At 37.0% G+C, this 14,174-nt stretch overlaps 1 protein-coding gene, 1 long non-coding RNA gene and 1 pseudogene across 2 annotated transcripts in view; 2 read left to right on the forward strand and 1 right to left on the reverse strand.

Moving 5' to 3' along the window:
• LOC143672490 (uncharacterized) overlaps window positions 1–6,917 on the forward strand; it is a 69,375-nt gene extending 62,458 nt beyond the window's left edge. The window contains 2 exon segments of the mRNA XM_077147123.1: window positions 6,185–6,547; window positions 6,550–6,917. Of these exon segments, the coding sequence (XP_077003238.1) occupies window positions 6,185–6,547; window positions 6,550–6,917 (731 nt within the window).
• LOC143672606 (uncharacterized) lies at window positions 4,522–6,045 on the forward strand. Its single transcript, XR_013169911.1, has 3 exons — window positions 4,522–4,735; window positions 5,225–5,307; window positions 5,745–6,045. It is a non-coding gene; the product is annotated as an uncharacterized LOC143672606 (long non-coding RNA).
• A 5,802-nt stretch (window positions 6,918–12,719) lies between the features above and the next one.
• On the reverse strand, window positions 12,720–13,238 carry LOC143672555 (chromobox protein homolog 3 pseudogene; annotated as a pseudogene).
• Window positions 13,239–14,174: the final 936 nt, after the last annotated feature.

Below are 14,174 nucleotides of genomic sequence, written 5' to 3' on the forward strand. Positions count from 1 at the left end.
GGCTGGAAGAATTGTGAGGTCATTTATAGAAAATGGCCTAGATTTCTTTGAAGAAACCATTCATAGAAATATGAATGTGAAAGTTTCCAGTAATACCTAGAGGGAAATGATGATGTATTATGGAGACAAGAAAAAATTATTCTGTCAATATTTGAGTTCTGATGTAGTGTGGAAGGCAGTTCTTCATTCATGAACTAGAATACTTATCTGAAGCAATTTCCAAGATAAACATGGAAAGTTCAGACTAGTTTCTAATGGTGACTTATAGTAAAATGTGAGAGGAATGGGATAAGCTAAGAATGAAATCATGGGCTTAGAAACCAGAAATTGATGGTTTGGAGAATTTGGAGCTTTTGGAAAGTGAATCCCTTGACAATAGTCCTTCATGTGAGGGTTTAATTAAACATGAGACCATCAGCAATTTCTGTTCAAGTCAAGATTGGAGGTGAGTTTTCCAGGAAGATTTGTGGAATGTTGTTCTGTCTAATAGTTTGGACCTCTGTGTTCAACTTTATAACTGACAAGTTTTTTGCAAGATCTGTATGAACAACCACTGGCAGCCTTCATGAAAAGGGACAGATTGTAGGAAAATACACTTCAAGGGCAGAACCATGGAGCTGACATCTTCCAAAAACTTCTCAGACAAGAGGTGGGCTGACAAATATATGTTGAAGGGTGTGCCTGTTTCTTTGCTTGGAGTGTGTTGGCCTCCCAGCCCATGTTGAGTGCCAACCCACTGTTTCAGAGGGTGGATTCAGTACCCATGGATTTTAGAGTCTCTTTGCCACCTCACTGTTCTAAGAGGGTTATGCTTATTCCCATGGATTTCAGTCAGCCACCTCCCCAAATTCTGAGAGGTTGTAGGCTTCTTTTGTGTTTACAGACAACATGGCTGGTGCACAAGGACTTGGAAGGGCTGCAGTTGCCACTTCATCATCTTGGAGGACAAAATTTCATGTCATTTGTGACTCTCTGACCTTGAGATGTAATGGAGTATGCCTTGTGGGTTTGAAACCATGAGCTGTGTTTTCCTTTATTTCAAGCTATAAATGGAAATGTTTATTTTATGCTTGTCCCTCCATTGTATATTCTTCTCTAGATTTCACAAGGGCACAGCAGAGGAGACTTGTATTCTAGGACAGACCATACCCATAATGAATTTTGAATGGACCTTGTACTAGCATTGCTTCTGAAATTGTTTAAGATTTTTGAGGATATTTTAATGTAGTGGATGTATTTTGCCATAGAAGAAAAAAGTGTTTCTGTGGTCCAGAGGTATAGTGTGGTGCTTTGAAGTTGGATGTACCCAGAAAACATTTTGTTAACTAAAATCCATACCTGTGCTTATATACCAATTGTAAGTATGACCTTTTGGTGAGGTTCCTTCAGTTAGGAATGTACCACCAAAATGGATGTGTTTTAATCCTATTACTGACATACTTTAAAGAGAATAGAATTCAAATTCAGATATAAAGAGCCATTGATATAAGATGAAATGAATGAAACTCAGAATTGGAAGAAGAGACCAGGTGATGCTGCCTTGTGCCTTGACATATGACAGGCTAAGGAACCAGAGTCAGCATATGCCAGCTCCAGAATGCCAATGTTGGGGAGAAAACATTGTCTCAATTATGCTTTGATTTGGACATTTTCTTGGCTTCAAAACTATATTAAATAAGTTTCCATTTTTTAAGCCAACCACTTTCATGATTTTTGCTAAAGCACCATAAGAAACTTAGAACATCACTATACCCATTTGAAAATATTATGTGCCCAGAAAAGCCATATTTTAATCCTGATCCATCTTTTGGGAGTGGTTGTTTCTTTTAACTTTATTCAGTAGTATAGCTTGAGAACTTTTGATTAGATCATCCCATTGTGACATGACACACCAATTGTGGGTGTGACTTTTATTTAAATTAAGATGTAACAACTCATTCCATGTGGATTTGATTAATTTACTGGAATCCTTTAAAAGAGGAAATGTTTTGAAAATAGAAATGAGAAAGCCTCAGAGCCCACAGAAATATCACAGTAGTTTCACCAATGCAACATGTGGAGAACAGAAACACAGATATTTGAGAATTAGAGTCCAGCAGATGTTGCCATAAGATATTAGGCAAGCCAGAACCTGGAAGAGCCATGAGATGCAAGCCTGGAGAAGTAAAGTGAGAAACACTCACAGGAACAGAGGCTGAAAGCAATGGATCCCAGAGCAAGTGACTAGATGATGCAGCCACATGACTACCCAGCTGACAGAGCTGTTTCAACACATCAGCCCTTCTTCAGTGAAGGTAACCTCTTGTTGATGCCTTATTTTTTGACACCTTCACATCCTTAGAACTGTAAACTTTTAATTTATTAAATTCTGCTTTATAAAAGCCATTACAATTCTGGTATAGCATATTCTGGCAGCTTGAAAACTGTCACAGAATTTGATACCAGAAGTGGGTGCTTTTGCTGTTTTCAAATACCAAACATGTTGGAACAGCTTCTTAAATGGAAAAGAAATATTCTGGAATAATTGTAAAAACCTTGTTAAAGAAGGCACAGAATGCTTTGAAGAGACTGTCTGAGAAATGTGGACTCTATAGAACCTCTGATAAGGCTTTATACAGAAATGATGTGCATATCATTCCAAATTGGAAGGAAGGCAGTATTTGTAGATGGAAGCAAATTTGAGAGTCATGAAGTTGGAGAAGAAATTTCCAAACTAAATGTAGAAAATTCAGGCTGGCTCTTCCTTGAAGGCTATAGTAAACTGTGAGAGGAAAGAGGTAAGCTGAGAACTGAACTCTTGGGTACAAAGAAAACAAAAATTGGTGTTCTGGAAAATTTTTGGCTTCCACAAATGAGACTCCTGTTAATAGGACCCACATGAGGATTTATCCAAGCAGGAAAGCAGTCAGACATTACATACCAAGCAAAGATTGGAGATGAGTTATCCAAAAAGGATTTGTGGAAGTCATTTTATCTGATCACATGATCCTATCATATTGCATAGAAAACCAACAAGGGTCTTGTGGGATTTGTATAAAAGGAACCATTGCCTATCTGGACTAAAGGGACAATGTGAAAGAAAAATGTCTTCAGAGGCTAACTAGTTTTAGTTTACCAATGAACTAAGGTCTGGGCACAGGAAACCTTGGGTCAGGAAAGTGCACCCACACATATATGTGGAGAGGGTGCATTTGACCTGGAAGCAGAGGGGGCCTTCTGCTTCATTATTCAGGAAGATGTGCCCTCAGGCCTCAGAGAGGGTTGAGTGCATTGAGGGGAATTGGGGGAATCCTGGTTACCATACCATTCTTCTGGAGGCTTGAGCATATGCCCCAAAGATGGCAAAGATCCTGGGTGCTGCCCAAGTCTGGAAAGGTAGAATTTTGAAAAATATGTAGCTCCCAAGAACTCATTTTTGTAAAAACAACCCAGTATTTGGAGAGACAGAGCAAGGCCACCACTTAGGCCCTTGGAATGGTGGGACTGCTGCTTCTGCTGAAAGGATAAATGCCTCTCAGAATTGAATCTAATAGAGATTACCATGTAGGTTTTCAGAACTATATGAGTCCAGTGACCCCTTTTTACCTTTTGATTTCTCCCTATAGCAATAGAAACATTATCCTATGATTGTCCCTCCTTTGTACATTGTAAGCAGATAACTTGTTCTAAGTTTCACATTCAGAGCCAGAGGAAATTTTTTGTCTTAGAACAGACCATACCTATAATTGAGTTTGTTGAAATTTTTTACTGGCTGTAACTTTTTATTGTATTTGTATGTTACTGAAATGGTTTAGGTTTTTGTGATATTGTGATAGAGAGAATGTATTTTGTGTATTGAAAAAATACATCTTTTATGAGGTCCAGAGGGAGGAATGTGCCAGTTTGAAAGTGTTATGTACCAGAAAAGTTTTAATCCTGATTCAATCTTGTAGGAGGAGCTGTTTCTTTTATCTTGATTCAATAATATGGGTTGGAAATTTTGATTAACTATCTCCATGGAGATTTGTCTCACCTATTGGGGGGGTTTGACAATGGAGATAGGACTCAACACATCCAGGTGGGCTTGATTAGTTTATTGAATCCTTTAGAAGAGAAACATTTTGGAAAGAATCAGAAATGACAGAAGCATCAGAGTCAATAGAAACTTTACTGCAGGGCTGACAGAGATGCAAACATGTGGAGAATAGAGACAAAGATATTTAGAGCCCAGCAGATATTTCCATAAGATATTAAGCAAGGCAGAACCTGAAGACAGCCAAGGGAAGCCAAGAGATGAAAGCCAGCCCTGGAGAAGTAAAGTGAGAACACCCACAGGAACAGAAGCTGAAGGCAATGGAGCCCAGGAGCAAGGAAGCAGTAGATGCTAGCCATATGCTTACAGCTGACAGGTGTTCCTGACTCATCAGCCTTTCTAGAGTGAAGGTAATTTTTTGTTGCTGCCTTAATTGGACACTTTCATGTCCTTAGAACTATAAATTGTGACTTATTAAATTCCCCTTTATAAAAGCTATTCCAGTTCTGGTATATCACATTATGGCAGCTTGTAGTCTAACACAATCACTTTCACTAGACTTCTTGATTATACACTGTTAAATGCACAGGACTGAAAATTTCCTTTGTTTTTTTTTCCCACAAACAGGCTATCCTGTCTGTAAATCAGACATAGCTTCAAAACTGGTTCAAGGGGAGGAACTGTGGGAAGAAGGAATTGGATTGTTCCAAAGCCAGAATTCAGGTGAGCTCTTGGAACATGTGCTTCAGGGCAAGGAGGAACCTTGTCATTGAGTGAGCCAGTTCTTGAAAATATCCCCTGCAAATTTCTGCAAGTTATATTTTCTGAAATGTAGTGTATATATGTGGTCATATTTTCATTTATTTTCAATTTGTATTCAAATGTTTGTGTCTTTGGCAAAATTGATATTTATGGACAGTTGGATTTAAATTTTTGCTTATGGCCCTTTTCCTGGTCCTTGTCTTCAATGGTTTTCCCTCTCTTTACCTCCCCAAATATTATTTTTTGAAATAATTTTTCTTATAATTCAATCTTGAAATATTTTCTAATTGTTCATGTCATATAAAGGTTTCTACCACCTGAAATAATCTTTAATATTCTTTCTCAGATAACTGTCATATTGGAAACAATTATAGGGCTATGTGTATTGCTTTAGCATATTCACTTCCTTAATGTTGGTCTAGCAATTAATTGGTTTTTCAATTCTTTCAGGCAGGGAAAGTAGTCTTAAAAAACAAGAAATGCTGTCCATGCATTCTATCTGCAAAAACGACATATCTAACGTCATGTCATTGGTAAGCATCATGGTTGTAAACCCTGGTCTTCCAATAGATACCTAGGAGTGGAATAAATTAAGAATTCAGTACAACCACCTAACTGTAAATTTGTTGAAGTGCTAATTCAGGAAGAGACTGTGATCATTTGAACTTAGAGAAAAACTAATTGCAACACATTAGTATAAACTTATTATATTTTTTATAAAAAGATAATTCTATAAGTAATGCTCATATACTCAATCTTTGAGACATTATAAAGTCTTCAAAACTGATTAGATAGTTCAGCAGTTGAGATGCTACAAAAGAGTAGGTCTTTGAACATACAAGAGAATAACATGATTTATAAATAACAGAAATATTTTAATTGGAGAATGTCACTGATTGATTTAGAGTTCATATGTATATGAATTAATATTTATGGACAAACCTCTTACACTCTTTCCTCTACATCCTAGAGGCAGAATTCTCATTTTCAAAAGAATGGCATTGTATGTAGTGAATTTCCAGAAGATTGTACTCACAGTTCCAGAGTGACTCAACATGTACTAAATCACAAGGGAAGGAAACCCTACCTCAGCAATCTATTTGGAAAAGCCCTCGATGACCAATCACCTTTTAATCAACAAAAGCATTTTCACACTAGAAGTAAGTCATATGAATGCCATCTAATTGAGAAATCCTTTGTTCAAAACTCTGGCCATGCACATTACAATGGAATTCACATTGGAGAGAAGACCTGTGAATATCATCTTTGTGGGAAAGCCTTTACTAGTATTCTGAACAGAGACAATATGAGAGAATTCACACTGAAGAGAAACCTTATGTATGTCATATATGTGGTAAAGACTTCACTCTTCATTCTTATTTGGTGTACATGAGAGAATTCACACTGAAGAGAATCCTTATGAATGTCATATATGTGGAAAAGCCTTTATTCAGTGTTCTGCCCTTAGACAACATGAAAGAATTCATACTGGGAGAAACGTTATATGTCATCTATGTGGTAAAGTCTTCACTCAATATTCTGGACTTAGACGACATGAGAACACTCACACTGGAGAGAAGCCCTATGAATGCCATCTATGTGGGAAAACCTTCAGCTTTCCTTTTTATCTTAGAGAACATGAGAGAATTCACACTGGAGAGAAACCATATGAATGTCATCTATGTGGGAAAGCCTTCACTCGATGTTCTACCCTTAGACAACATGAGAGAATTCACACTGGAGAAAAACCTTATGTATGTCATCATTGTGGTAAGCCTTCACTCAATGTTCTAGCCTTAGACGACATGAGAGCACTCACACTGGAGAGAAACCCTATGAATGTCATCTATGTGGAAAAACCTTCAGTTTTTCTTCTTATCTTAGAGCACATGAGAGAATTCATACTGGACAGAAACCATATGAATGCCATCAGTGTGGGAAAGCTTTCACTCTTGGCTCTTATCTTAAAGCACATGAGAGAATTCACACTGGAGAGAAACCTTATGAATGCCATCTATGTGGGAAAGCCTTCACTCAATGTCGTGCCCTTAGAAATCATAAGAGAATTCACACAGGAGAGAAACGTTATGAATTTATCTCTGTGGTAAAGTCTTCACCCATTATTGTAACCTTAAACGCATGAGAAAACTCACACTGGAGAGAAACCTTATAAATGTCATTTATGTCAGAAAGTCTTTACCCATTATTCTAACCTCAGAAAACATAAGAGAACACACATTGTAGTGAAATCTTAGAAATGCCATCTATGTGGGAAATCTTTACTCAGTGTTTTAACCAGAGACAGGTAAGTTCCTAGCATTCAGCCTTGGCTAAAGGACAGTCTTCAGAGTTCTCAGGTAAAGAAGCTCATGTGCAAAAATCCTAATCAGTCATATGGGAGCAATGGTTTTTATAATCCCTATTCAGTACTTTAGGTTGGAAATTTGATTGGGTTGTCTCCACAGAGATAAGACTCAATCATTTATGGGTACTAAATTTGATTAGATGGAGATGTGTCTCCACCATTCTATGTGGGTCTTGATTAGTTTACTGGAATCCTATAAAAGAAGAGACATTTTGGAGACAGTTCCATTTGGAGAATGAAGAGAGAGCAATAGAACCATGAGAGAATGAAGGAGAGAATCACACTGTACACCAGCCAAAGGTCTTTGGAGATGAAGAAGGAAAATATCCCATGCAGAGCTTCATGAACAAGAATCCAGAAGAGGATAGCAGATTTCACCATGTACCCTTCCAGCTGAGATAAATCCTGAACACATTGCCCTTCTTGAACCAAGGTGTGTGTCCCTGGATGCCTTAGATTGGACATTTCTATAGATTTTATTTAATTGGTCTTAAAATGTAAAGTGCAACTTGTTAAACTCCTCTTTTTAAAATGTTCCATTTCTGGTCATCAGACACAAGGTTTTCACAATTGCACAATCACATTGTGAAAGTTGTTCTACAATCATCTTCAAGAAACATGGTTACTGGAATACAGCTATACAGTTCCAGACACTTCCCTCTAGCCACTCTAATACACCCTAAACTAAAAAGGAGATCTCTATAATGCATAAAGATAAACTCCAGGATAACCTCTCAACTCTGTTTGAAATCCTTCAGCCACTGACATTTTATTTTATCTCCTTTCTTACACTTTTCAGTCAAGAATATTTTCTCAGTCTCTTGATGCTGAGTCCCAGCTCATTCTGTCTCACATTGTCAGGGAGGTTTACACCTCTGGGAGTCATGTCCCATGTAGAGACAGGGGAGGGCAGTGAGTTTGCTTGCCATTTTGGCTAAGGAGAGAGAGACCACATCTGAGCCACAAAGGAGGTTCTCTGGGGGTGATTCTTAGGCCTAATTTTAAGTAGTCTTAGCCTATCCTTAGGGGATAAGCTTCTTATAAAGAAATCTCAAGATTGAGATCTTGGCCTATTGATTTAGTTGTCCCCACTGTCTTGTGAGAATATCAGAAATTTCCAAATGGGGAAGTTGAATTTTCTCCTTTCTCATCATTCCCCCAATGAGACTTTGCAAATACTTCTTTATTCACTGTTAAAATCACTCTGGGATTTATTGGAGGCATCACACTAACCTGGAAAAAACTTTAAAAAATGTCCTATTCCAAGCTTTCAGTTATGTCTATTTCTCTTTTCATGTTTTCAGTGTTTGCCTCATGTATTTTGGAGCACTCTGGCTAAGTGCATAAATATTTATGATTGTTATGTCTTCTTGTTGAATTGTTCCATTTATTAATAATAGTTTCCTTCTTTTTTTCTTTTAACTACTTTTATTTGAAGTCTAATTTGTTGGATATTAGTATAGCTACTCCTGCGCTTTTCTGATTGTTGTTTGCATGAAATCTCTTTTCCCAGCATTTCACTTTCAACCTGTTTGTCCTTGCATCTAAAATGTGTCTCCTATAGACTGTAGATGGATCCTGTTTTTAATCCATTATGTCATTCTGTGTCTTTTGATTGTGGAGTTTAATCCATTAACATTTAGGGTTATTATTGTAAGGGCAGTACTTTCTTCTACCATTTTGCCTTTTGTATTTTTTATGTCTTTTTTCCACTTTTTACCTTTACTGATAATTTCCATTTCTACACTCTTTTCCACACCTCTCTCCTTGTCTTTTCCTATCTCCTTCTAGTGCTCTCTTTAGTATTTCTTGCAGCAGATCACTTGGTCACATATTCTCTCAGTAATTGTTTTGTCTGAAAATGTTTTAATTTCCCTTCACTTTTCAAGGAAAATTTTGCTGGATATGGAATTCCTGGTTGACAGTTTTTCTCTTTTAGGATCTTAAATATATCATGCCACTGTCTTCTCAATTTCATGATTTCTGCTGAGAAATCTACACAGTCTTATTGAGATTCCCTTGCATGTGATGGATTGCTTTTCTGCTGCTTTCAAAATTCTTTCCCTTTGACATATGACAATCTCATTAGTAAGTCTCTTCAAGTATATCCATTTGGATCTATTCTGTTTTGGGTACACTGCACTTCTTGGATTTGTAATTTTATGTCTTTTATAATGGGAAATTTTCAGTGATAATTTCCTCCATTAGTCTTTCCCTCCTTTTCTCTTCTCTTCTCCTTTAACACCCACAACATGTATATTGAGCTTCTTGTTGCCATTCAATTTCCTGAGACACTGCTGATATTTTTCCATTCTTTTCTCTATATTTTCTTTTGCTTGTCAGATTTCAGATGTCCCATCTTCCAATTCACTAATCCTTTCTTCTGCCTCTTGAAATCCAACATTGCAGGTTTCATTTTTTTTCATCTGTTCTACTGTGCCTTTCATTCTCATAATTTTACAGACCATCAATTCTGGTTTCTTTATACCAAGAGTTCAGTTCTCAGCTTATCTTTTTCTCACATTCCACTATATATTTCAAGGATTAACCAGGCTGCATTTTCCATATTTAATTTGGAAATCTCTTCCTCTAAGTATCAAATCATGGATTTTATGATCTGCCTTCCATCCAAAGCCAGTCAATATTTCCATGTTTTTGCCAGTTTAAAGCAAGGATCACCTTCCTTCTAGTTTGTAATAACACATGCATCATTTGTCTAAGGTCTTTTAGAGGAATGTTTAGATTCCACATTTCTACCAACAGTCTTTTCAAAGAATTCTAGGCCTTCTCTATTAAGACCTCACAACTCTTCCAAAGCTTCCCCTGATCCATTTAAAAAGCATTCTAATATTGTTTATTTTCAAACCACAGCAGCACCCCACTTCTTCATACAAAATCTGTTTTAGTTTGTTGAAGCTGCCAAATTACAACATACCAAAGTGAATGGCTTTTAAAAGGGGTATTTATTAAGTTGAAAATTTACAGTTCTAAGGCCATGAAAATGTCCACATTAAGGCATCCAGAGAAAGAAACTTTAGCCCCAAAGAAAGGGCTGATGAAGATCAGGGTTTCTCTCTCACTGGGAGAGCACGTGGTGACATCTACTAATCTGTCTCCTCATTTCTTAAGACTTCCCTGAGGACATTTTCCTTCTGCTCCAGAGGTTTCTAGCTGTGTAGGTTCTGTTGGTACTGGTGTTCTGTTGATTCTGGTGACCCTAAGATTTTTTCAAAATGGTTTCCTCTTAAAGAACTCAGTAAACCACCCTATCTTGAATGGGTGAAGACATCTCCATTGCAACTGTCTAATAAAAATTTGCCACTGACAGTTGGGTGGGTCAGATCTCCATGGAATGAATCAGAAAGTCCCATCCAGCAATATTGAATGAAGAGTAAAGGAGATGGCTTTCCTGGGGTACATAATACTTCAAACTGCCACTATTACTGTATAGTTTTAAATTATCTGTTAAGAAAGTGAAAACTTTGAAATGTACAATAAAATTTATCTGTTCATCTAATTTTTTACCTTTCCATATAAATTCCTTCTTTCTATCCAAATCTTGAGAATCTTAAAAATGATATTCATCTAACTACTTTGAATAAAAGAGAATCTTTAAAATGAATGCACAGTTGTAAAAGCTATTGTTTTATTAGAAATTGTGTCCTGAATGGTGTGTCCATTTCTCACTATTTTTTGAAAAAAGATATTTATTTCACTCTCAGAAAGGCTAGACACCCAACAAAACTAGGCAGAAGTACCTCAGAAAACTAAACAAATATGAGAATGTATTAGAACCAGAATAAGAAAATTATGTATGAAAAGATGTCTAGAAAATTTTTGCCACATTTGTTAAGTGTGGAAATTTTAAATAACTTTTCTAAAATTAGGAAAAGATAGGGTGGTTTAGATAATATATGAAGAATAAATATTATGTGACATTTTATTTGTAGTTGCCCTGAATGGTTTGGAAATGACAAATAATGGCCACTTGGGGAAAATCTATTGGACATCTGAGAATATACAGATTATTGTCAAGCTTGAGATCCAGGGCTTAGGGCTCCTCCAGTCTCATATTTCTGCTATCAACTTTAAATATTGAATTTCATTTGTTTGAAGATCACTGTCCTGATCCCCTATTTTTTAATAATAGGAAGCTTAAAGAAAGACAGTGATAACCATTGTGCTTTCTTTTCATGTGAAGAAATATGCACAGACGGTTTCAGTTGTTATCCTGAAATCCAAGTGCTAAAAATGCAGAAGAAGGATAGAATCCATTTTTTGCATTGACCTACTCACCTCAGAAAGTGTGAGGGTTAGATGTGTCATCTTGCCAAATGATTATGTGGTTGTCTGGTCAGGCAAGATCTGGCCAGAATGTTGCTACAAGGGTATTTTGTGGCTGGTTGATAAACAGGAAGACTGGTGTATTAAATCGTCATCAACTGATTGCTTCTGTGGCTTATTACATCTGTGTTCAGCTAAGTCATTCCCAAAATGTGATCATCAAATCACTGAAAAGTTTTTAAGGAAGAAGAAAACTCACTGCTTCTTCAGCCAGCAAGCCTCACCTATGGAATTTTTCAAACCCTTCATCAGACCTGCCAGATTCACATATTTTGGAGTCTTCCATTCCCATGGTTCATGAGAAACATTTAGATGTCTCATATTTGCAGATATCTCTTGTTGGTTCTGGTACAACATGGTACCAGAAGCGATTCTTCAGAAACAGAATTTAAAAATGGGTTTTTACAGTGAATTTTTTTATCTGAATATACTCAGAGGCACTAATGACTCTGTTTTCAATAATCAAGATGACACTATAGTTCATTAAGAGTTTGTGTAAGAGATACTCAAAATATCACCATTAGATTCTCTTAATTGTACACTTATCATTATGCAAGGCTCTGGGTGAGAGTGTTTATGACACTTGTGCTGTTTGAAAAGATTATGTGCCCTAGAAAAGCCATGCTTCAATGCCTAATCTGTTTTATGGAGGTAGCATTAACAGTTTCTTTTAATCCCCATTCAGCACTACAGTTTGGAAACTTGTTTGATTATTCCCATGGAGATGTGACTCAGCCAGTTGTAGGTATTAACTTTGATTAGATGCAGATGTGACTCCACCCATTCCAGGTGGGTCATGTTTAGTTTACTGGAATCCTTTACAGGGAAGCATTATGGAGAGTATGGTGAGAGTGAAGAGAACCAGGAGAGCCACATAGACCTTTGGAAAACACCACAGAGGGAGCTTAATGAAACAAAAGACTGAAGAGAAAGGTAGAAGTCATTGTGATGTTCAAAATGTGCCTTTCCAATTGAGAGAAAAACTCTAAACTTCATTGACTTTTTTAAATTTTCTGATAAACGATGCAACTACAGAAAGCTTTTATTTATTCAAAGTAACCAGTGATATTGATGCAAAAACAACAAAACCAATAGCCACCAAAATACCTAACAACTCTCCCAATAATACTACTTCAAAACAAGCATAGCAAACTTGATTTCCAGTAGAATATTCTTCACACTAATAAATTAAAAAAACCAAGACCCAGATTATATATATATAAAGCAACCCAAACATTATTGAGCTTCATCTTCTGTACAAGAATGCCAAGTTAGTCTCTCTTCATAAAAAGCAATTGCAATTTGAGGACACTTCATGTTTGCCTCTTTGGCCAGCACCAAGTCTGCCTCATCTGAATCTTTCCATTTCATGAGAAACATTAATTCTCCACTGCTGTCTGTGCAACCAATTATTCGCTCAGGATCAAGACCTCTTGCAAAGCCTCTTGGTTTGTCAGCAGCATCTCTTTTCTTCTTTGATTTGCTGTCATCAGATTCACTGTCAGATAATGATTTCCTTTTCTACCATCTTTTTTTAACCAGCTTTTTGAGAATTAAGTAATGCTTCAATTAACTCTGGGCAAACTAAATTTTCTTCAGGCTCCCAAGAATTGTCAGCATCTGTAAATCCCTTCCTCTTCAGGAAATACTCCACCTTCCCATTTACTACACATTATCCAGTACTTTTTCCACCAAAAATTCTTCAGGTTCTGCCTCTTCTACTTTTTTACTCTTTCCATTCTGCCTATTTCTCATTTTATGCAATGTAGTTTTATTGGGGCCATTTTTATTTCAGACTTGCAGAACTATTATTCACCACGTCTGAGCTGCTCCATGTCCTGGGTGCAGCCTCTCCAGCCCTGCCTGCCTCCAGCTCGAGCCATTCATTGGCCTCTTAAATGAAGGTCACCTCTCGTTGGTGCCATAATTTGAACATTCTTATAGACTTGCTTTAATTGGGACACTTTGAAGGTCTTATAACTGTAAACTTGCAACTTAATGAATTCCTCCTTTTAGAAGTAATTCTGTCTCTCGTATATTGCATTCTGGCAAATAACAAACTAGAATAACATTTTTTATGGAGTTCTGTGGAATTAAGAGGTATAATGTTGTTGGCTGGTTGTTAGATATGCTGGATAGTAATGAGGGAAAGGGATGAGCTGAAGACTTCAAATTTGAAACTTAAGTGCTGAATTAATTACATAAATTTTCCATATTTGCCCTGAAAAAAAATTTTATTTACTGTGGTTGTAGACTTGAGATCTCTGTAAACCAGTTGCAAAGCAGCATTGTGTGAATAGAGATTTACAACATGAACTGAAATCTCAACCTTGAGCTTGTCTACTGCTAAAGTAAGGACTTTGATTGGAAAAGAATGGGATCTGAAACCTGAGATTGAGATATATGACCTTGATAATGCCAAAGGGGAGGCAGATTCCTTGGAATCTACTGAACCTTGTCTAGATAGAATTTTAATGGATTGCCTTGAAGAAAGATGCTCCCAGCCACCAGCTTGCCTTAAGGACACAGTTTTTCAGTCCAGTCTGCCCAGAAGAGTCTCTCATCCAACCTACACAAAAGGAGATTAATCCTTCAGTGCCTGATAACCCTGTAACCACCTCTCCTGTGGAAAGAGCCCTCTCTCCTCTGTCTGTTTCACCAGAGGAAACTGCAATGAAATACCCGAGGTAA

Source organism: Tamandua tetradactyla, chromosome Y (assembly GCF_023851605.1).
Source record: "Tamandua tetradactyla isolate mTamTet1 chromosome Y, mTamTet1.pri, whole genome shotgun sequence".
NCBI classification, from domain to species: domain Eukaryota; kingdom Metazoa; phylum Chordata; class Mammalia; order Pilosa; family Myrmecophagidae; genus Tamandua; species Tamandua tetradactyla.